Source organism: Chaetura pelagica, unplaced genomic scaffold, assembly GCF_000747805.2.
Source record: "Chaetura pelagica isolate M959 unplaced genomic scaffold, ChaPel_1.0 scaffold79, whole genome shotgun sequence".
Lineage (NCBI taxonomy): Eukaryota > Metazoa > Chordata > Aves > Apodiformes > Apodidae > Chaetura > Chaetura pelagica.
The window spans coordinates 2,481,827-2,506,136 of NW_009969339.1; the positions used below are offsets into that span (position 1 = coordinate 2,481,827).

The following is a 24,310-nucleotide window of genomic DNA, read 5'->3' on the forward strand; positions in this document are numbered from 1 at the left end:
ATGTGGTTTAACTAATTCCAGAAGTCAAGATTTCATTCACAGCTATCTTGGCTATCTCTGCAATGCACAACCTACATCAGTGAAAACATGACTCTGGCTGTAAAAGCCTCACAAGCACACCCATTCCATTGACTCCACTGGGATTTGCAGGCTGGGGCCTCTGCAGGCAAACAAGGAGCTGGATTTAGCCACTGGGTTTGTTCAGTCCCAGCATCAGCAGTGCCCAAGTTCCTCAGACAGGTCTAAAGCTCCATCTAAGAACTTTCTTCAATCAGGATGTAAATAACAGCCACATTTCACGATTCAAAGAAAATATATGATTTTAAAAACAAAATTATTCAATTTACTTTCAGCAATAGTAATACGAATTGGAAAGTTCCCACATGAGCTGATGAATCAAATATTTTTCAAGAGATTCCTGCACTGCTGATTTTTTTTCCTTGTTACAGTAAATAGACCTGCAGATACACCTCATTTCTTGTTCATTTTATAGGTGGAACTTTATGCTATTTCAAACACTGATTGTGTGTTACCTCTATATCTGTGCATTATCTGTGTGTTACCAATACCTAACAGTACTGCTCTCCATAGGAATTACCAGATGATGGGAACAGAGGGGTCAGGTCTGCAGGGGTTTGGCACAATCTACAGGATTACTCTATTCAATCAAACCTCCATGTCACACTGCATCATTTTATCTCTCATATAGATCATGTAAGCTATAGAAAAAAATAATCTAAGGAATGCTTTAAAAATATGTCATTGCAACTATTTTTGTATCATTTCCATGTTCCAAGTTGAAGTCTAACTACTAAGCACACAAGAGGAGAAAAAGTGAAACTAATCAATATGGAAACCACCTCCATCAATGAGCAAAAATAGGTTTTCTAGGTAAAAAAATGCCATGCTTTTATGCCTAATGACATAGGCTCCCTTACAAGCTAAGTAAATAACTTGATTCCAGTAAGAAGCTGCAAATCTCTCCTCTCCAAGACATAACATTCTCATTACCATCCTTGCACGGCTGTGAGATGTTGCACTTTGACAGAGTATTTTTATATATTGACAAGCTGTCACCAGCATTGAGCAGATCACCCCAATGGGCTTCAGGCAGGAGGAAAAAGGAAATTGTAATGGGAATACACAACTTGCAAGGAGAAAGTGAGGTGTCTTATTCACTTAGGTGATTCCTTTTGAATAACTCAGCAGTTTGGATTGCCGGAATAAGGTCTAGGTCTGCCACATGATGGTACACACAAATTGAGTTTGAAATGCTTAGGGAAGAGGGTGAGAGTTGTCACTGATGCTCTTACACTACATGGTTTAGGACTGTCACTATCCTAGGTACCGATTAGCCACTCAGTCCCAGTAAACCAATGATACATTTTAAATACAAACCAAACATACTAAGCATATGAGAAATGTATTGCTACTTATAATAAAAAAGGACTTCTGAGTATGACAACAGACACACAACATGCAAGCACAGGCAGTTATTTTTACCTTGGCATGATTATAAATATCCACGCAGTTTTCTGTATTAATGCTTTTTGCGCAAATGATCTCACAGTGTCGTTGTAAAGCTTCAAGCTGGAAAAATTTAGCAGCAGAGAGAAGCTAAAAAAAAAAAAGAGGCAAGGGAAAAAACAGTCAAAACTGCTGAGGAATACAGAATCAGAGCTTGTTTCTTTACTGTTTCATTATAATTTTTTTCTCTGCCCTTGCTTTGGTTAGCACAAAAGTACAGACAAGGAGTCAGAACGAGAAGGTTGCCTGGTTGCTTCAGTCCTTTGCAGTCCACCCTAGATAACACTATGAGAAGCTGTACATGGAGAGATCACCACAGGCTGCTCAGATCCACATGCTGACTTTGGAATAGGGTCAAGGGGTGGGGGGATGTGAGAGAAGGAAAAACGAAACAGCAGCTTGGAGAGTCTTTGGTCACTCGGCAAGGAGGGATCTGCAGTTACATTCCAGGAAAAAACTGTTCCAATTCAACCATTCCCCAAGCTCTGGCTGAAACAGAGCACCTGGGCTGCATGTGGGGATGTCAGAAGAAGGGCCAGGACGAAGAATATAAAGAAATTCAAATCAGATTATGATGACCACCCTGGGCAGTCTTAAAAATCTAGAGAGGAAATAAACTTCAGATTTGTCACCTCAGCAGGCTCAAGGAAGTGGAGTCAGATTGGTATATGCTCCTTGCTCAGCAGTAAGGTCATGTTCAGGCACTGTCCAGCTCTGCATTGCTCCAAGGAGTGGGTGCACAGCAGGATACAACGCAAAGGTGGGAACCACCTTGGTGCAAGACCCTGCCTAGTTAACACTCATGTTAGTGTCACGCGTCCATATCGCTGCACTACATCAGCTCTCCTGCCTCCAGGACTCAAGCTGATGTCCCTGTCTGGTCCTGTGTCCACCCTATGGGTACACGACCTGGCCAGGCACTGCCTTGGGATCTCTGCGTGCCACTGTACACTGTGAGCATAACCTGAAGCCTGCGAGGTGAAAATGGCTTACACATGACTTCTCCAACTGATTTCAGTAGTGCTAAGATTTCCCCTGTTTCCCCTTTTCTGTCCTTTTTTAGCAGGGAAATGAAATTTCATTTTCTGTCTTTCCATGGTAGGTCTGGCTCTCTGCTCTGGCTTAGGAAGTAGGCTGAGGTTCTTCATTGCTTGAAACCTTGCTCTAACCCAGCAAGGTCTCTTAGGCCAAGCTGTTCAGGTGTTTAGGCATTTATATGGCCCTTATCATCTAGGAGTGCATGACAAAAAGCTATCCTGTGAATCCCAAAAGGGCTCTCATACCACTAGGTAGGAGTACAGGGGAACAAAACTCTGAAACTTCCATGACACTATTCTGACTTCTATGCAGTCCGCTTAAACTCTGCTTTAATCCCATAAATAAATCCAAGTGCTGGAAATCTGCAGTGCTGATGTGATAGCAGCCAGCTGGCCCCAATTATGAATTGCAGCAAAGATTTCTGTGGAGTATTTCTGGTGCTTCTTGTTATCATATTTGTAATAAGGCAAGTTGCTAAATGCAGCTTTGAAAGATAAAGCCAAATCCTATTCCAGCTGCCTCTGTGGCTCAAGCAGCCACGTGCTGGTTTGTAATTACTTTAAACTGTGAGGAACCATGGCCAGATCTGTTATCAACAGATCAATCAATCAGTCATACATTCTTGAGTCACAGAAGTTTTGAGATGTCACAAAAGTAGAGCAAACAGCCAGCTGAACTGCAGCACAAGCTTTTTAGCAGCCCAGGTGATAACACATCTCCATAAAGCCATGGCACGGCGTAGTCTAAGTCTCCTTATTTCAGAAAGGGATGGAAATTCAGGAGCTTCTTTCAAAATGACCAGAGAAAGAGAGGATCAGTGACCTTCTCCTACTACACTCAGAAAGTCAGTGTGGATATGCTTAGTTAAAAATCTGCATTGGAGAGGGGTAATTTCAGTTCTGACCAGCTCCATCCTCTGGCTGCTAGTGGGGTTGGTACACATGTCCCTGTACCCATCAGAATTGATTCACCCAGGCTACTCTTCCCTCAGAGAAGAGTCACTCCCAAGTTCTGGGGAGTTTCAGTAAAAGCCAAGCCTCGTGTGGATGCCCCAGACAGTAGCATCACAGGGACAGAATAACTAATGTAGGCAACAAGAAAATGTGATGGTGGCAGACTATAATCTGTACATTGATGATTACCAGCTGTTTAAGTAGCTCTGATTTTAGCATTTTCTTTTTGGCTGCTATAATTTGGTGATTGTCACCAGGAAAACTCCCTGAACGACCATCAAGGATTTGCTCAAATATCTTTTAGTTCTGTTTAGTCAGAATCATTAGAGTGATCATACCTGGCAATGACAACACACAGTATTATCGGGAAGAGGATGACACGACATCCACACAGGTAATGGATGTGCAGATAGACTGAAGGCTCAAGCAGCTGCAGTTGGCTTGGTTTGCCTTTCGTCAATGGGCACAATGGCACTGGATGTTTCATGTGCAGTGATAAAGGGGCAAAGAAGTCTGTGTCTCAGGGAGCAGCTGAAGGTTTAATTCAGAAAATTCGACAATCACATGCTTGAAATTGACCCGAACGGTGACTCCAGAGGGGTTCCTCCCATTATTAAAGCCAGGTGCATACCCAAGAGTTCTCCCAAGTGAGGAACTAAACTGGTTGCTTTTATGCTGCTGAGATAGGGTTGGACATGTGAACCTAAGCAAAGAAGTCAAAAGTAAGAGTGGGGCAGAGAGAAGCTGACTGGCCCAGCTGGAGCAGAGCACCTCACCTACCAGGCTGAGAGAGAGAGGGGGTGGTTTGCTATGCTGCTGGGAGTTGTTTACAGATTTTGCTAATACCAGCTTTGCATTTCTTTGAAAGAGCCTCTCAAAGCATCTAATGAGATACTTTTATTTCAGTTTTTGTGCTTGATGATCATAATTTTTCTACTCTTTCTTCTCTGACCAGTCAGCTTCATGCTGGCAAAAGTTACCACAATGAGTGACTAGCAGTGAAGGAGACTGAGTGTCTCCTGCAGGGCTGTGGACAAGCTGGGCACTCTGGGCAAGGCAGTGCTGGCTCTCACAGGAGTGCTCATGTCTTGCCCGATGGCCAAGTGCCCTTGGATGAACGAAACACAGATCACTTAGCATTGTTCCCACTGCAATTAAGATAAATGTCTCTTACCTCCATAATTTCATTATTTTTAATCAGGAGTGACTCTGCACCTCCATAATAAAGATACTGCATAACCAGCTGTAATAAAACAAAGGGAGTGTTTATAAAAAGCAATCCAAGACAACAGAGAACAGGGAGTGATGTAAAGACTGTAGGCAATACCCAAAGTTTTCCAATACCACCAAGGATTTGTAGATAAAATTGGCCCAAACCTCCTGATTTTAAGAGGTATTTGGTTACTCTCTCTTTCAGCACAGTTCAATGTTTCCTTCACACAGGCAGTCTAATGCCTCAACCCTCACCAGCCACATTGTCTGGACTTTCTAGTGAGCACCCAACAGTTTGCAAGAAGCTGAGTAATTAATTCTGAATTATTAATGTATTCCCCAGTATGTTCAGTACATTACTGATTCAGGCAAATACAGCATATATAATGATTATTCCTTTACTCCTTCCCTGGCAATGGAACCCCCACCTTCGCCTAGCTCTGTATGGGCATGCATGGATGATGAGAAAGAGTGGGGAGGCTTTGCACTGTAACATGAGCCAGCTAAGAACCCTCTGCAGTGAGCTTCCAGCAAGCCTCAAGTTATTGTAGACAGCTGGGAATGATCTGCAGTGGTACCAGTTATTACATGGACCTGTCTGAGCTCTGACTCTAAAATAAGGGGAAGCATATATAGCACATATATGCTAAAGATACAGAAAGCAAGCTCTGTGTTTTCATGGAAAAAACTGATTGAACAATACTACTAAGGAAGGGAAGAAACTGTCTCCCTTCCAAGCCATTCATTAATTACAGAAAGAGCCAACAGGAGAGAAAAAAAATCAAGTGCTTCACCTTGACGTGCACTGCCTTGTCTGTATAGCCTGTATAAGTGACATGCATGCTACTGTATCTGGCCAGGCACTACATTTCCAATCAATAGCACTCTGCAGCTTAGTGTATGAACGGAGGGGAAGCCTCTGCTCATGCAGCCACTACTCTGAGCTACATGTTTCTCAAATACATACGTTCTAATTTGGACAGGGCACATATGATGTTCCTATTACATGTTCCATTCAAACTTTACCTGAAAGATGGGGTACTTCACATAGTTGATCTCAATACAAGTACTATCAGATGAGGGCTTGCTAGACAGCAATGCTTTAAACCTAAATAAAAAGGAGCAAGATTGAAAAACCAGCCCAATTATCTCTGTGAAAAAGTATGGCAGAGTGGAAGGACAGCATCAGCTCTTGCAAAAACAGTACACTGAAATGAATGGATTTGTCACTGAAAAGCATTGAGATATAGACACTGACATAAAGTTTAAAAGGAAGAAGCCTCTCTTAGGAGATTTCAATTTGAAATTTTTGAAAAATACATGATATCACAATAGGAAAAATCTAATGAGAAATTCAGACTGTTATGATGCATATTACAAAACAAAAAATAAACTTTCTTTTTAGGCAGACTGGCAACATGTAACAACTGCACACCACCTTTTTTGAAGGAGATAAATTTTGCCCTATGTTCATTATGCCACTTGAAAAAAATAGTCTGGAACAAAATATGACAACAACTCCACTAAGACTTTTAATGTATCTATACAGGTTCAATACGAGAGAAAACTGAATAGGCTGCTGTTCTGTGATTATCAAAACTGGAAATTCAGACATGGATGTCAGAAAAAAACATGTATTTGCAGATTTATGTGAGACATATATACATATACAGCAATTTATTTCTCAAAACCAGATATCCCCATTTGATCAGAAAGTGACAATGGGAAATGTGCTGTCAGAAACATCCGCCCTTGTACTCACTCTTTTTGATAATTCCTCTGACCTTTGGCTTAACTTGGCAAAACTTGGCTTAGCTAGCAAGACCAGCATTTGCTGGACAGTAACCTTTTCCATACTGCAACTACATCTTGTTAACTGAAATATAGATAAGGTTTATTTGCTTTTACTAATGTCAAACTCTACCATGAACACAGTGTAGTAGATTTAAAGCTGGAGTCTGTAACGTGTCCGTACGTCTACCAATATGCTCTAAATCAAAATACCTATTTCTTAATTGAAGGCAGAGTCAGATACTGCAATTGCTTTATGCAAAGCTCTGTGCTGTTGGCAGCACAGCTTGCATCAAATCCCACATTGCTCAAACTACCCAAACTTTGTGGCTTGCTTTTGCCACATTTTCAAATATGCCCTTATGGAGACCCAGCTAATTTTGTTTAAAAAGACACCTTTAATTAGAAAGCTGTGAACAAATAAGGTTTGTGAGCAACTTTAGGGTTGTATTGAGCTGGGTAATCTATGTCCAGCCTTCTTAGCACAGGGAACAAACAGACCATAAATACTGTCTTTGGATAGAGTATGATGCATTCTGTTATTTAATCGTATTTAAAAGATGTCAAATGCTGTTAATGAATTGTGTGATAGTAGCTTATTTTTCCTGAAGACTGCCTACACTGATGAAAGGCAGGATTTAGCCACTCACAGGATAAATTATTATTAGATTAAGAGCTGGATGCAGCAATGAGCTCCATGCAAATGTGCTTCAGTGGAATGAAGTCATATGCATGGCCAGAAGCATGGACCATTTACTGAGTGAGAACCTAGTGATGGGAGCACTGGTTAAACATCCTGCAGACTGACCAGAAACATGCTCTTGAGATTTTCTGCTTAGGAAAAACTAGAAGATTGAACCGTTAACTGTCAAAGAACCTTAACAGCAGCAACAAAAGCAAAACCACAGAATCAATTCTATTTTTGTAAAAAACTAGAAATGTCTATATTTTACCTTGGTGATGCAGTAAATAGTAACACTCTATGTGCATAAAATGGTCTTCCTTCCACCAGAAATGTAACATCTGACATCTCTTTGTTGTTAAGAAAATGGGGATCTAGAACAACAAACAGAAGAAGAAGAAGAAGTAAAAAAAAAGCCAATAACTTTGGTTTGGAAGAGGTCATGAAAGTACAGTTTGAAAGTGTTTTAAGAAAAGAGGACAATAGTGTAAAAGGATATTGTTTTTAATGAGTAAAGCCCACAGAGCTATTTTGGACACCCTGAGACAGAACCCACCCCAGCCAGCCAAGTGGAGTTCAAAGGGAATTCAAAGCTTTGAAGTTCATTATGACCTTCACTGAGATAACACTGAAGCTGGCACAGCCTCCCAGTTCTGCTACCCAAAGCAAACTGCAGCTGAATGGATGCTGGAGGGCCCTAAGCTCATTTATACCCTATGACACCCCACTCCCTCTGCAGGGAAGTTTGCTTGCCAAGGGGAAGAATATAGTTCAGGTCTTCTGGACAACATCCTGGACAATCACTTGAGTCTTCTCTCAGTCACAGTAAAACAACCCAGGCTCTGTTAGCGGGGCTGGGAGGGCTTTGCTGCTGTGGCATCAACTGCAGCCACAGTGCTTTGAGATGAGGATGGACATCTGCCTTTGGGCCACAGGCTCAACCCCAGCCTAGTTAGCAACAGAGACAGATCTTTGCAGACAGACAGTCCCACCCTAACGCACCTGATAACCCTCCTGTTTTCAGTGGGAGTTTCAGGTCAGGCTAAGTTTGGGGCTGTTTCTTTTTCTAGTTCTGCCTTTGAAATTCCAGTTTTTCTCTGACTTTTGCCCCTCCAAGCCAGTGCCATAGACTGCCCACAGCTTCCCTTGGAGAACCCACGAGTTATCTTCAAGCCACACTTACCTAGGCGAGAGGTCTGCTTGCGCTTAATTTCAACGAGTTTTGGAATAGGGTAGGGTCCATAGCAATGAGTGAAAATGACAGAGAGCTGCTGGCTGATCACTTCATTCTAAGCAAAAGAAAACAAATACATGCAATGTAAGCTTAGTCTGCCAGAGACGATCAGTATGCAAAGGAGATGTTACATTGTTCTCAAGCGTTGCCTGTTTTGAAGCTGAAGAATTTGATTGCTGAAGCTTTATTAAAAATCAGAGCTTAGGATTATTGGTGTTAGAAACTGCAATTCTCATTTACTTTGTTGCTATGTCTCCTGTAGGAATCAGTTAATATGAAAAGTCCTCTCTTGGGACCAGAGGTCTTAGGAAAATAAGAAACTCTACAGTCCCTATCCCTTCCGTAGAAACAAAGCTCCTTGGCACTAGTGATTTCCTTTTCTTTGCAGACTTACTGTACTGGAAAACAACTTCTTGTCACTCTTAAGAAAGTGGTCATTGGTCACGTTGTAGAAAACCAGAGCTACAAACAGATTCTGCTGCACAGCCTTGCATTTCTAAGTGCAACAGCCTCACAAACAAACCTTCCCTTACAGAGTGACTGAAGCATCCCAGTCTGTCACTGAATCTACTCATTCAATCCCAAATGTTTCGTTAATGTGCCCTTAAACCTGGCACTGGCCTGGGCACCAGTGTCCTGAGGAAGCCATCAGACCTTCACTGAACCAGGTCTGGTCCCTGGGCCTTGCTCATTTTTGCCCAGACTTTGGTGGCAAGGCCCCCTCACAAGATGCTTTCCAAAGCACCTCAGCAGTTTGCCTATTTCACTCCCAAGCTGCAAGGATAGTGAAATAGTCACAGCCAAAAGCAGGATTAAAAAGCTTTGGCAAGTTTTATCCCAGCTTTGCTGATAACTGGAGCAGGTCTAGCCAAGTTCAATGGTGCTACATGGTTAATTCATTACAATATCTTTTAACTACCTTGTTGGTTGTCTAATCCCTCCCACAGCAGGAAACTGAAAAGGCAGGGCACTTAGACATGAGAAGGTCCAATGCCAAGGAAGTAGGCAGGGGAGGGGCAAAAAAAATCTTAGTATAAAAATTTGAGGAGTGTAGATGTTATACTAAAAATATCTCCAAGCTTATAGAGCTGAAATTGAAGCTTTTCTTTCTCTGAGCTCATTTCTAACAGCAGTGCTTCTTAAATTCCACAAGGGACAAGGAGGACTGGTAGAGATCCTGTAATGACTCCCTTACTGCATCTAATCAAATGGGGTGGGAAAGGGTAGAGCTGTGCCCTCACAGGCACACACTGATGTCAAAGGAAATTACACGCGCTCGCCCACAGGCAGGAGCTGGCTCCTATTACTATGTCAGATGTAGCAGTGAAAGAAATACTAAGATAAGAGAAATACTGATACTAAGAGACATAATTTAGCAGGGGGCAGGGACCAGCCCTTGGAGAGGGGGCTCACTGCTGTGGCTCTGAGAAAAGGAGGATGTCTCTCACTGGGAGCATCTCCTCTGTTCAGCATCTTCCAGGCAGAGCTCTGCAAAGTGCTTCACAAAGGGAGTGAATCACAGGGTGAAGAGAAAAGGAAGATTTAAGGCCAGATTTAAAGAAGGAAGTGACTCAGCCACCGGGAGGGCTTGGGGGGAGAGCTCTAGACAGACAGGGCAGAAAGAGAGATTGCTTCTCTGCTCGGAAGGGCTGTGCCAAGGCGCTGGGCTGACTGAGTCAGCCAGGGAGGAGCACGTCCAGGGGGATGCTCATTACCAGCAGGGCAGATCCCAGTTGGATCCAGCAGACTCTATGAAGTCTGTAAATACAATGGAGGATGTATTCCGTGGTTCAGAGCACAGGGAAGCTTCTGGACAGGAGAGGCGTAATTGGAAGAGCCATGCTCATCCTTACTCATAGTGAATAAAAGCAGAATAACTGCACTAAAGAGGACAGCTGCTGGTAGCTGCCTCTTGAATCTGCTGGGGTGCACAGGTCCTGTCTGTCGCTGTGGTTTTGGTGGGTCCATGAGCTCACCAGTCCCAGCCACAGCTGTGCCTGGGCAATAGCTTTGTAAAAACACACATACACGTCAATAAAGACAATGCATCTCCTCCGTCTAGGGGTGCCCATGGGAATGTGCCGAGAGGAAGTCTGAGTATCAACCTCCCAGCACCTCATCAGGAGCCTGAGGTCTCACTCACTGCTCCAAGCCACAGCACCATGTACCAGGACATCCAGGTGCACTGAGACCAGGGAAGAACAGGTCAATCCCAGTCATACAGGTGTGAGAAGGGGATCCCTGCCCATAGCTGCAACAGCACAATGAACAGATCGGATGGATGACTCCATGGGAGCCTGCCTACACAGGTGAGGTGCTGCCAGCTCCCTGGGTCACCAGTGGGGCACAAACCCTGTGGTGTGCAGACACAAGCCCATTATAAATTCACCTTGCCCCTGACTGCCCACAAGCCTGTGAAAAACCTGGTGTAAACTGAGCTCTAATTAGCTCAGGATGTGATATGTTCACATAAGACAGACCCTAAGACCCAGAATGGAGATGGGAGAAAGAGAAAAGAGATGCTAGGATGGGTGCATGAAAGAAAGCAGGGCCACCAAACAGACAGTGGCTCAACGCACTGCACAGCTTCAGAGCTTCAATGCTGGACACTGCTCTCACTTGGCTGAGAGGAGGTTGGAGACCTTTGGCTTCTGTTGATAGCATTAAATACTTAAAACGTATGTCACTGTAAGACCAAAAAATCTGCTGTGCTAGAAAGCTGAACAATCAGCAGCATATTTTGTCCCTGAGACACAGGGAATGGAGGGGTGAGCTATTGCAGCAGATTAAGCTTGCTTCTCACACCACCCAGCACATAGCCAAGCTTGTAGGGCTGTGGTCCTGAATCTACTCCCTGCAGAGCCTCTGCTGGGTTTCCCAATAAAACAGGCAGAAAGAAGCAGCAAAGATGAGAGAGAAAAGGGATGCTTTTTTTTTTTAAACTGGATGGCTGAGGGAAAAATGGCTTTTTAAAGCCAAATCTTGTTCTTGGACCAGGCTGAGCTGGGCTGTTTGTGAAGTAACTGGGAACAACTGCAAGAGTCCACCACCTGGGGCACCAGCATTGACGGACAGAAGGACATGTCCAGCCTATTCACCCTTACCCCTTGAACAATGCCTGTGCCAGGAAGCTCAGAATCCACCATGGTTACCACGACCATCCCATTTAAAGCACCAAGCTGGATAATTCTTTCCCATTGATCCTATCACCCTACCAGCCAACTGTGAAAGAGCAGCTGCAAGAGTTTGCTGCAGCAGCTCTGAGCAGGAACATTAATGCTGGAGGAGCAAACCAAAGTTTGTTTTCTTGTTACAGTTGGAAAACATTGTGCCAGGATGTGTGAGGCTGAGATCTGGAGCAAGGCCAGCTTCCTCTCAGACATGGGTGTTCTATTTGCAGCCCAAGGGATGCACATCTTCTGCTGTGGGAGGGAGAAGAAAGTTTGGCATAGGATATAATAAAAATATTTACCTAGCCATGGGGTAGTTTTCAGATAGGCAAGAGGGAACAGGGAACAACTGTGAATCTTCTGAGAGATGTGCTTCCAGCAGAGAGTTGGTCGGTGAGCGAGCAACTTTGCTTTGTAGATACAAGTGGTCTCCTGACTTAAAAGCATTCTTCAGCAGAGATCTAAAGGAATTCCCCACTCCTGGTGAATGCTCTTGAACTGCGAGGGGAATTAATAAATTCTTTTGAAGGAAAGCTGAGGGTTTTCAAGTTGCTGGAGCAGAGATGACTAGCTGATTGATCTGAAAAGAGGTGAAGACCTGGGTGGGGAATGCTGGGATATTTTCCCCTCAATATTCATCTGATGAAGGTCTGTGGCAGGACTCAGGAAAGGCTCCTCCAGACTTCAGTACATACTAGGGAGGGCTTGCTCCATTCCAGCTTACCCAGGTAAACCCAGCCTGTCTATTCTTGGATGTGGTCCTGCAAGGGATGGGATACAGATGGGAAATACATAGCCAGTTTTCTCCAGTACCTGTAGAACATATGTGTCATCTTGATGGCTATGCTCCAAATTCTCAAGGGGAAAACTCACATCAGATTCAGCAGTTAGGCTAAGGGTTTGCTCTTTTCTGAACAGGCCTTCCTTCAGTTGTCCTTTCTTCATAGGCTCCCCCATTCCCACAACATCTCTCTGGACTGCTCAGTTCTCCTTACCGGCCTGTAGATATCCCATCACCACCATGTGGCTGCCCTCTACAATGTTAGGCTGCTTTTCTTTGCCTCTGAAATCTCAAGCAGTACTTTCGGGGTTTTCCTTCTACTGATGTCACCCTCACCAGCTCAGCCCCATTAATGCAATTTTAACTTAAGTGTACCAGGCCCTCCAATTCCTCTACCACTAAGCCTCAAAACCAAAAGCTCACCATGCTAGGCAGAAAAGCAACACTGTCTTCTGGGCTTGGTGTCTGCCTGTCCAGACACATCTCCCCAGCAAGCAGAGAAACCATGCTGCTCAGGGAACAGGGATGCTAGCAAAGGTACTTCTTCTCTCCCTGGACCTGGAACCAGCTCTCTGCTAAATGCAGAGTGGCAGAAGTGCTGCTTCTAGTCACCCATTTCACAAGTGGTTCCCAGCAGCTGCTGCAGCAGGGCCAGAGTCTCAGGATACTCCAAGCCCATTGAGGATCCATCCATGAACTTCCATTCATGACATACTGGGATACCCTCAAATTATTCCTCTGTTTATGCTCACCTCTTCCCAGAAAAAGCAAATGAAGAGTGAAGCAACAGAAAAAGTTTTTTTCCAGACCCCCAAGCCCTGAGCACTCAAAGTCTACGAGACTTTCTTTGCCATGTATCTGAACCATTTCCACCCTTGCCTAGGTGTTTCCACTACGGTCCTCTCGCATAATTTGCTTTTGCCAGCTGCCTCAAAACTGATGAAATGCCACTTTAGAGGGTCACTCCTAGGTGATTAAACAGCATAATTAACATTAGTAAACAGTTGCAAAAGTAGGGAAGTCCAAGAAATTGGGGATACAGTCAGAAGCAGTAAACTGAGTAACAAAATGGGTTTTGTTAGTGCCGGGCTCAAGTCCTTCCACTGCAAATACAAACGGAAAAGAATTAATCACAGGTAAGGCACAAATGGACGCTTCAGTTAGCTTCTGGGAAACCTGCCAAGCCTCCCTTTCAAAAGGCTCTTTATATCACAGCTGTACATTGTATGTAAAAAGCTCAGATCCCCAGGCACAGTCTAATCCCTGGGTGAGAGCCCAGAAAAGGGCAGGTGTCACATCTACGCCATTTATTTATTGTCAGTGAAGAAACGGCTCCTGCCTCTGGCAGGGAAACATTTTAGAAGACAGACAGAGGGTAGAAAAGAAATCAAACCTGTGTTAGTATGAAGCTGAATCTGCATTATGAAAACACTAAGACAGGATTAACAGTCTGTTACTAACATGCCACTCAGTACCTGGCGTTCGCATCTCACATGGAGAATGCACGATGTACATGTGTGGATAACTCGCGTCCTCGTTACTCTGAACTGTTTAGACACAGAAGTACTACAGATGACAACAGGCAACATTACAGATCACTGCAACCTGCCTTAAGAAATCAGTTGAAGTCCCAGCCAAAAGATCAATCACTGAGCACACACTGGGCACTCTGACACACAGAAGGGCATGAGCCACTCCATGAAACACATAAGCAGGCACTTTAGCATCCTGAAATGTCTTCAGGGTTATTTTTAGTGCAGTTTTTGGTATATCTGTTTCCTCTGCAGAAAGTCTACATTTTTCTTCAGTTAAAGCATTTCAATTGTCAGCCAAAAAATGCAAGTTTTCAGGTGTTAATTTTTTCTAGGAAGGTTAAATATTATGTGGAGAACAAATATTCTAATGAAACTGCTAAATTTTCCATTGAAAAGCAGTTTAACAAGGAAGCAAAATTTCACCCAGCAGCCAGAGATCTTTCCCAATCTCTCTCCAGGCAGGAGAAACATGCACAGCACTCTCCCAAAGGAGGGCTTTCCCCTAGGAGCTGAGCATGACCCAGTGCCTACCCTGGCATTGTAGAGGGCTCACCTGTACCCTCTAATCTGAGCCCTTCCTGAAGAACAGCCTGGCTTCATACAGCAAAACAGAGCTTCACTCAAGCCCATCTTAAATATCTATTTCAGCCCATTGTGAAGCAAGGGACACAAAGGGGAATTTTCTAGCTCCTTCACCTTCCAGTGTCACTTTCTAGGTCACGTGCAGACCTAGAGGGAAAGCTGATGTTTGCTGACCACCGTGTCTGGACTTTGCAGAACAGACACACGAGTTGAGTCTGTTGACGTTCTCTGAGGAAACTCTCCTGACATTTGTTACAGAGCAATTAAATCCAGAAAGACCACAGCAACAAGGGAACAGGCAAGCTTCAGCTTTTGAACATTTTGCTGCAACAGAGCAGGCAGGTGTGTCAGTCTTTTCTGCTGCTGTTTGTTGGAGATGTGAAATTTTTTTTTCAGTAGTTACTGCATCTATGACAGAGCCTACATGCTGCTATTTCTGAAAAGACATATGCAGAAAAGCCCCAATCTTTGCTTTCTAAAAGTTCTTGGATTCTAAGTGGCTATTGCACTGCTGAAAGAGTACTTTAGCTTTTAAATTATATAGGTCAGGTTTCTCAAGATACCAATAAGCCTGAATCCTTCTGGAATTTTAAAAACTGATTATTGTTTTGAATTGTTGTTCTCAATAACTGTCAGCACCAGACTGATGGCTGCTATTCAAACAGCTCAGACATCCAGAAGAGTCTGTGCACTCCTGCAGCTTTCTTCAGCTGCCTGTAGGCAGCAATGCAATTTGCAGAGTTTGTGAAACTCCGCAGGAATTTTAAATTTCCATGAAACATCTTTGTAAAGTAGTTTTCTCCATCTTTCAGCAAGCCTGGCTGTGTAAGCGTGATCAACACCTCACTAACAGGCTAAATTTTAAAATAAACTACCTTGTTACTGATGGAAAAGATGAAGAGAGAAAGCTGCAAAATGCAACAACGGAAGGGCAAGAAATGATTCCTCACACAATTTTTTAAGCTGATTTTGTCCTGCACAAGAATACTTATAGACCTTAACCAAGTTCTTCCAGTGTGAAGCACATCCAGTGCCAGGTGGAGCTTCAGACAACACTTGTAGCACTTCCATTCAATGCACATGGGGACTAACACACGTAGCTCAGTAATCTGTGCACACCACAAAGCATCCAAGTGATGGCAAATATCAGCTCCTCACCCATACTAAGCGGGGAAGGGAGACAGTTGTAAGAGAGATTATTTGGAATGAAAATATTGTATTATTTCACAAAAAACTAGGTCAAGGACAATCTGGTTTAAATTGCTGTATACAGAACAAAGCAGTGGATGAAATGGGACTCATAATCTCCTACTTCAACAGTGCAACTGTGCTGGCTCATCTGCATGGATGGAGCCAGGTGAATTTAATAGCAATTCAAGTTCACACTGAGCTTCAGAGTGGAAATTTAAAACCAACCTCCTCCAAAGGCCAGGTGTGTTTAACTTCCAAGGTTGTGGTTTTGAGTCTCTCTCTTTTCAAATTGTGGAAATGTCAAGATCAAACTGAAACAGCTCCAGGATTTTAATTGACAGGGGACAAAGAAGCATCCCACATGTTCAGCATTTTATCTTCAAGAGAACCTACCTGCAAAAACAGAAGAGCTGACCTGTGAGCCCCACCTGAGGCACTACAAAGCCCACAGATCTAGGTTCAGCCTCCACACAGCTCTTTTAAAAGTCTCTATTTGGGGGGCCCATTCACTGATTTGTGCCAGCCCTCATACACATCCACTACTCAGGCAAATATGATCCTCTGACTTGGGGCAGGACAATCCAGCCCAGAGACAAATTCAGATGAAGCAAATGTCAACCTCAGCTGGAGGCAGAGGAGAGTTCGCAGTGAGAAGTTTGGGGCTTTCCCCAGGCCACAAAGAGCACCACACAGATGGCAGGAATTTGGCTGCATCTTCCTATCCTTCTTCTGCAACAAGATCTCCCATGTCATCTTAGCTTTGAGGGACTTCAGTCTGCTCAATGCAGCAGCTGAAGTTTAGCTCAGGGCTACTCACTCCCAGAAGTGTCTCTCCAGCTTTTGTCTCATGCAGCCCTGTCCAAACCACTTCTAGCAGAGAATGTTTGTGGGCTTGTCTGCCAAAGAGATTCAATCCATCCCAAAATGGCAGCACTTTTCCTCCTCACTTGGCAGCCCAAATCCACCAAGTTATTGAAAGTTGCACTGTCAAGAGTTTTCCTGGTTTGAGTTTCGCATGCACTTAGGAAGTGCCTTAACTCAAGCCCTCCATGACCTTCCCACTGATGCTGCTTTCTCCAGAGTAGTTTGTCTCTGGTCTTTGGTTTGGTAACAACCCAAGCTCGCTGCACAACAGCAGGAACTGCAGGGGAGAGTGAGCGCAGAGCCATTCTCTGCCTTGCCAGCATGAAAATACTGCCACTTCTCCACTCTCCATCCAATTCTCAACAGTGCAGCTGATAAAGACATTTAAAGGCATGAAAGGAAATGAAAGCACTCCATCCCACTGGAAGCCACCAGGAGCTGGGTATCAGACCTTCATTTCTGCTTTTGGAAGTCTTCCTCCAGGGCTTTACTGCAGCAGAGAACAACCGATGTGCAATCTATTCACTGTTCTCCCCCACTTATTTCACAGCTTGAAGAGAGACAATAAAACTAGGGACTTGAGCTCAGCCAGTTTTGCCTGATTTGCCAGTTTTTTGTTGCCATTCAGTGTTCCAGCCTCAGGACTTCTGCGAGATTTATTTTTATTTCTATTGTAAGTGTCCCGGCACATAAATGGGAATGGAGAGCCACCCTGCCACCCCGCAGGAGACGGGAATCAGTGCTGGCTGGTGGCAGAGCTCCCACATCAACCCTCACATCTGGACCCTCTAGGAACAGACATTTTAAGAAATATCTGTAAGAAAAAAAGGATTCCATGTATCTGATGGCGTTCTGGTAGATACTGGTTATTTTTTCTTTAATCTTTTCATTTTTGTAGTGCCTGACCTTTTAGCACTGCCTGGGATCACAGAATTGTAAAATGGTTTGGGTTGCAAGGGACCTTAAAGATCATCTAGTTCCAATGCCCCTGACATGGGCAGGGACATCTCCCACTAGATCAGGTTGCTTAAAGCCCCCTCCAACCTGGCCTTGAACACTTCCAAGGAGGGGACAGCCACAGCTTCTCTGGGAAACCTGTTCCAGTGTCTCACCACCATCACAGGGAATAATTTCTTCCTAATCTCTAATCTAAATCTATCCTCTTTCAGCTCGAAACCATTTCCTCTTGTCCTATCATTGCATGCTTTTTAAAAAGTCCCTCCCTAGCTTTCCTGGGTGCTCTAGGCCTCTGATCATCTTCATGGCCCTCCTCTGGACTTGGCCCAACAGTTCCATGTTCTTCTTATATGCTGGCAACTCCAGAACTGGACACAGTACTGGATCCCGCAAGAACATTTTGTCTGACAGTGGAAAGTAGAAGGTGGGCAGAAGGCATGCTTCCTACTCTGAGACCTGTCCTATGTTTCTGTGTGTTTTTTGGAGAGCCTCTTTGGCCAAATTACTCAAATTACCAATTGCTGTCTGGCTTATCCAGGTTGTCTCAGCTTCTGTGGCTGACACTGTCATTCTAGAAGGTGCTGAAAAATTTGCCTGTTTAATTACCTCAGTTTCCCTGTACGTAAAGGAGTGATAAGATCTTCCTCCACATCTTAACTCATTAATATTTGCAAAATTGTTCTGAGATTAGGGGATAGTTGGAACTATTTATAGAAATGCACAATGTCACTTCTATTAGGTGCAAGTTGCCATGCAATTAAAATATACTGAGCATCACAATACGTAGCAAATGGGACATCTTGTTTTACATCAGCCAAGAAATGCTAAGTGGCTTTGTGAGTTCTAGTTGCTTATTTTATTCTTTTTGCCCTGAATAACTCATTAAGGAAATGTACTGGGCCAGATTGTGATGTTTAGCAAGTCATAATCTCTCCTGAAGTTCTCAGCCCACAGAGAAAAGGATGTCCAAGTGAGCAAATCACAGTCCTCTCTCCACAGCTCTGCAAAATGCAGAGCTTTACAATTTGCTCTCAGAAGGATGTGAACGACAGTTACACCTCTTGAAGGAGACTTCTATTTTGTGGGTATATAAAAAGAACAGTCTCTGCTCTCAGTCCTTCCAGAGAAGGAAAACAGAAGACCCTTTGAAACTCAGCTTTCTTCAGCTGCCTTCTACTAAGTGACTAGGGAGAACTTTTATTGGCTCATTCTCCTACAAATGAATTTATTTGATTCCTTCCAAAGGGTTGCATAGAGTCTGTCCTCATTTCTGTCTGGGAGAGCTTTGTGAGAGGTCATTTGGACAAGACTGCTGCAATATTTCATGCCATTTGCAGACAATTTGTAAACCCTTACAGTGTCCCAGAATGATTCATTATTTTTCTAAGAATATGAAGCAGTGTATGTGCATGTGTTTGTGAATATGCATGCTCATGAAGAGGGAAGACAGGCAGCTCCCCTAGGCTCAGAGGCAGGAATAGAGATCAGCCCAGATTTATTCTTTATTGTGTAGGGTTTTTTTGTGGTATTTCACTTCTTTCACCCCACCTCAGTTTAGGTTTCAAGTGAACCCAAATCAGAAGGTAGCAGTTGTATTTGTTTCCATGTCCCAGACTTTGGAAGACCCAGTCTACCATGTCCCAACGGTATAATTCTATGTAAATAATTAATTGTAATGGTCATCACTGGCTTTGGCTTTAACCACCAGGAGAACACCAATCAAAGCCATCTCTCATCCTAGATTACAAGGCCTAAATTTAATCTCTGTTGTTTTCCATATGATTAGTTTTATATCAGCTTTCAAACCAAACAGCATCTTGCTAGTAGTTTCTGGATGAATCAACATTAATCCAAGTGAGTTCAGAACAAATAATCTACAAATCCTAGGTTTTGGAATTATTTCCTAAAAGCTATCACAAATATTTTCCATAAATACCCATCCAATACAAACTAATCCCAAAGGAAAGGCTCATGGGAGCAAAAATCAGAACAACTGATGGAACAAATGTTCAAGATTTGTTTGGGACTATAGTCCAAGCCCTCTTTTGCAGCAGGATAGAAGAAATAAATCCATGTAGGCTTTCCCTAGCTGTACTAAGTCTGGGAATTTTTAGGATTAAGCACCAGAACCTCTTCCCTTTTCACATTATTTAGGTTATTGCTACAGGTGCCAAAAATTATTTGCTCCTTGCCATTACACATAGAGTTGAGTGAGAAATGTTTCTTACTTCCCAGTTAAACAATTAAATGACCATACCAACATGTATTGTGGTGCATGAGAAAAAAACCAAACAAACAGCAATCAAATCCTTTTGTTGCTTTTCATCACTGAAATTATTTGCTGGTAACAGTGAAGTTAACAGGGCATTCCTTGGGAGTGTCTGTCAGGGGTATCAGTAGAGAAGAGACAGTTGGTTTTAACAGGTTTTAAAAGGAGGTATCCAGCCTTCAAGACATTTTCCTCTCTGCCTGTCCCATGATCATCCCTTTGCATACACAATAGTACCTCCCTCAAGAGGTTTTCTTAAGTCTGATTTGTCTGGCTAAGAAAATGTCAGCTGAAAGAATAAATCTGGGGAGGCTGCAAGTACAAACACTCACATAGAAGATTTTTTTTAAAAAAATTATCCTGTTATGTGCTTGTAGAAACCAGACTCCCCACAAGTTTAAGAATCCAAATCCCACATGAAGGGGAGAGAAAGTCACGTGAGAGGTTAAAGAAATCCAAAGCAAACATGAATATTAGATTTGTTGTATGGTCCTGTAAAAAAAGCTGGATAAAGTTACTCTTTGGGTTGGTTCAGTGATCAACATTTCTTGCCATACTGCAGTGACCCTTTTGACTTCAGTTTCACCACTATGCACCAGCCACTACTGTCCCTCCAGCTTATTGTTAGCATCAGTATTAGCTGTTCTAGGAGAACAGGAGATGTGATGAGCTTGTGTGCCTTTAACCCATGCTTCCACAGTGAAAAAAACCCAGAGATTTTATAAGAGAAATAAGACAAACATTACAAAAAATAAAAATAATCCCATACAGTCTAAACAAGCTTTGGGACAGCTGCGCCAAAACAATATTGCAAGCTTTATGTCTTACGGGATAGGAATGAGGCTGATTCCTTTAAAATACATAATTTATCCTACCTTGCTGGCTTTCAGTATCTCAAACATCAGAGGCAACCCTTGTGTGATGAGCTCCTCTGTGTACTCTTCTTCCTGAATGGACTTGAATTCCTTTAGCAAGCACTGAATGAGAGGTCGTCGGTGCTGCTGAAAGGATGTGCGCAAGGACTCCAGCCATGTGTGCAGTGTCCAGGGAACACCTACAGACAGAGGACAGAGCTTGTTCCCAGCTTCAGAAAAGGATACGCCCTTCTGCTTTTTTACCTTCAGTTTTGTTAATCTTAAGATTTTAAGCAAACACTGCCAAATAACCCTAGAAATCCAATTCCTATTTATCCCCAGTTGATAAGGCTGGGGGTTAGCAGGACCTAATGCACAGAGGCTCTCCTCCAAGTGCTAAGAGAAGACTGTGGTCTCTCTACTCATCTAGCCTTCAGCTTCTCTGCTGAGACTGCCAATTTGTGGTAATTGCTGTGGTGCTCTGTGATGCAAAAGCCTTTTGGAAACTAGATTTACACTAGCTCATTTGTTTGAATGTGGCCCTGGAGAGCCATTAAATAGCAAAAACCCCATGATTTTGGTCACTACCCACCTGGATTCAAACTGGTGGTCTTCAAATGAAAACTTTCTTTAAGCACTACCATTTTCCCTAAACAGCACTGGGCAAGTTAAGCAGATCAGCTTTTCCAAGTAGCTTGTCATGGCAAAACCACTCTCCAGGAACTTAAAGGGAACTGCTCCCAAGCACAGAGTGAGACAGCACACAGAGCAATTGTACCTCTGCAGGCATTAGGCTGGAGATGACCCAGTTTCTGCTTTTGCAAAACAGAGTGGGAGGAAATGCAAGCTTGGCATTTGACCACCTAAAGGTTTTTTCTTTCACTTCAGCAAATGTCCAGCACCAGGAAAGCAGCCCCGTTGCTCTCCTCTCCCTCATCAGGTGTTTTGCCTGCTTAGACCACCACATGTCCTGATCCATGGATCCTGGATGCCTCCATGGCTGGAGCTGTGCAGCAGGCAGAGGCTGCTGGGCACCCAGGTCTCTCTCTGGATTCAGATTAGCTCATGAGCCTCAGAAAATAAACGTGTTTTAATGGTGGAGTGCTTTATGGCAGAGTGCAAAAGTAGAGCTCTTAGAGGTGGCCTGCGGGAGGTGGACACTGCCCAGGAGCCCCAGCTAATGCTCTGTCAAGCAGCAGTGAAGACAGCTGCTGGTAGAAACCACTCTGTCCTGCAGAAAAGTGCCAGTGCCCCAGAGTACACTGGGGTACACTGTGCAGCCAAAATGGGCTGGGAAACTGCCGGATCCCCCCTCACCTTCTGCTTCCACAGGGTTTGAGGAAGGTAACTGTGGTCAGTTTAAGCAACAGCCCACTGAGGGACATGTTTCTTAACAGCAGCCCCTCCCCAGCAAGAGAAGAGAGGGTGCCAGGACTGACCTATGCTCCGTATGTCAATGGTGACATCCACGTAGCCGTGCTCTGCGCTGTGGTACATGGCCTCCTTCAGGGCTTTCAGCTTGGCCTTGCTGTTGCGGCTGGCGCAGAGCGGAGCTGCTGCTGAGTCGGGCAAGTCCGTCCCCTCCGCCAGGATCTCCTCCAGTGACAGAATATCGCTCTTCTCCTTCTCCGGCTGAGCAAGCAGCTTACGGAAGACGTTCCTGTAAACCACAGCATGACAGAGAGAGAGGGAAAGAGAGGGCAGGGGAGCAGAATCAGCGGCTAGGCTTTCGCTGTGCTCAGGAGACTTGCTGCGTCATGGCAAACTAGGACACCTATCCAGAGTATTACTCCAATTAATGCCAGAACCAGCTGAGAGCAGACCTGAGGCAGTCCCCACTCCTGCTAGCCCACCAGCCCTGCCTGGGCCACATCTGCAAGACGCTGCTGTCGTGACAGGAACCACACACGTGTCGCACGACTGGTGGCACCTCATGGTAACAGAGACCCATGAGCAAACCATGACTCAAGACCGCTTCCCACAACCAGGGAAAGCTGAGGCGCCTCTGGAGAAGCTCTCAGGACTCACACCGCGGAGGCCACTCGAGAAGGGAGCTGCCTGGAGCTACTAAAAGCACCACCGCTCTATTAACACTCAAAGCAGTCTGGGAAAGCTGGAGCAGCTAAGACATTCAACGAGGCCAGTCAGGGCAGGTTCAAGCACATCTGAGACTACTTTGCAAAGCCACTGATCTGGCTGGGCCATCAAATAGCAAAGCCCAAACTCAGTCTTGGTGCCCTCAGGTTTGTACCAGTGTAACCTCATTGATCTCAATGGAGTCACTCTTGGTTTCTCCAGCTGTGACAAAAACCAGGCTGGCTCCTCTGCCACCTCCTTCATACTCCAAAGTCCTCCCTGCACCTGCTCAGACCCCAGTGAGGGGTGGCAGCGGGGCATGGTGTGTCCTAAACAAATTTGGGGCAGAGAGGAAAGGAGGAGGGGGCGTGAATGAGCACTGTGCAGGTGGGAACACCAGAGCCAGGCCCTACAACATGCACAGCCAGCAGCGAAGCCAAGGGGAGCCCCAGGTCCTCCTCAGGCACATGCTCCCACTCATGCTGGCTGGCAGCAAGGCTGGAGCAGCGGATGTGAGGGTCAATAACCAAACTGTCCTTTTCATCCCAGGGATGTCTTGCAGGCTGCAGATGGGCAGCGTTGTGCAAACCTGCCCTGACATGCCTTCAGCATGTTGTTAGACTGGCAGCTTGTCTCCAAGCAAACAGACGGTAGGTACTGTCTCTAACCTGTATCTATGTTCCTCTGGACGGCTACAATCAGAAAAGTAGGAATGTGAAGATCACAATACTAAATCCATTACACTTCAGTCAGCTCCTGAGTGTTGCAAGATCATGCATGCTAGGTGCCCATTTCATACCTTTTTTTTTTTAATTTGCAGCTTAGATCCAACATTAAGGCACACGGGACTTTACAGTAAACACAGATGCAGGAACTGTTCAATGACAATTGAGGCTGCAACAGTGCAGACAAAATTCACCCCAAACCTGAGAAATACGTCAACAAGAAATTCAGAAGGAATGTCTTTGGCATTCCTTTCAGCCATCATATCAGCTACCATTTAACAACAACCACGTTGCAACACACCACAAGGAGTTCCCTTCATTATTTTTTTCTCATCAGGTATCAAAATGCAGCTTGTACCACCAACTGGTTAAATTCACATGCTAGCAAAAAGCCTTGCTTCTCTGCACAGTTGGCGACATGTTCAATTGCTCATGCAGAACCTTTCACCCGCCTGTTCAAACTGGATGCCCAGGCAAAAAATAAGCACTTGAAGGATGCCACTAGACTTGTTCCCACTCTACCTGTGTCCATGTGCAGCAGCCTGACTGAAAGAGTTCATGTCACCTTGTGGAGTCATGGAAATGCCGTTCCTGTACATTGTTCCTATCATGGGGTCAGCTCCTCGCTCCAACAGCAAACTGACCAGTTCAAAATTTCCTGCAAGTCAAGAGATGTATTTTTACTTATTTTAAAATCCAGTATCTGCTCACCCAAACCACAGATCCCAACTGAAAAATTTATTACAGTGGGAGAAGAAAGTCCTTACCAGCAGCTGCTGCCAACTGTAAAGGAGTTTCAGAGTAATTTTCCTCTCCGTGCTCCAAGGAGCCTTCTACCTTTGCTCCTGCATCCAGCAACAGCTAGAAAG

General features: G+C 44.3%; 1 protein-coding gene across 1 annotated transcript in view; it reads right to left on the reverse strand.

The window, feature by feature from the left end:
• Positions 1-24,310, reverse strand: part of BTBD11 (BTB (POZ) domain containing 11) — a 78,645-nt gene that overhangs the window by 3,757 nt on the left and 50,578 nt on the right. The window contains exons 8-16 of the mRNA XM_010005851.1: positions 24,209-24,302; positions 23,964-24,099; positions 22,080-22,300; positions 20,662-20,840; positions 8,387-8,492; positions 7,475-7,577; positions 5,757-5,838; positions 4,693-4,761; positions 1,504-1,617 (exon numbers count right to left, since the gene is read on the reverse strand). Coding sequence (XP_010004153.1) covers positions 1,504-1,617; positions 4,693-4,761; positions 5,757-5,838; positions 7,475-7,577; positions 8,387-8,492; positions 20,662-20,840; positions 22,080-22,300; positions 23,964-24,099; positions 24,209-24,302 — 1,104 coding nt within the window. The remainder of the gene's footprint in view (positions 1-1,503; positions 1,618-4,692; positions 4,762-5,756; positions 5,839-7,474; positions 7,578-8,386; positions 8,493-20,661; positions 20,841-22,079; positions 22,301-23,963; positions 24,100-24,208; positions 24,303-24,310) is intronic.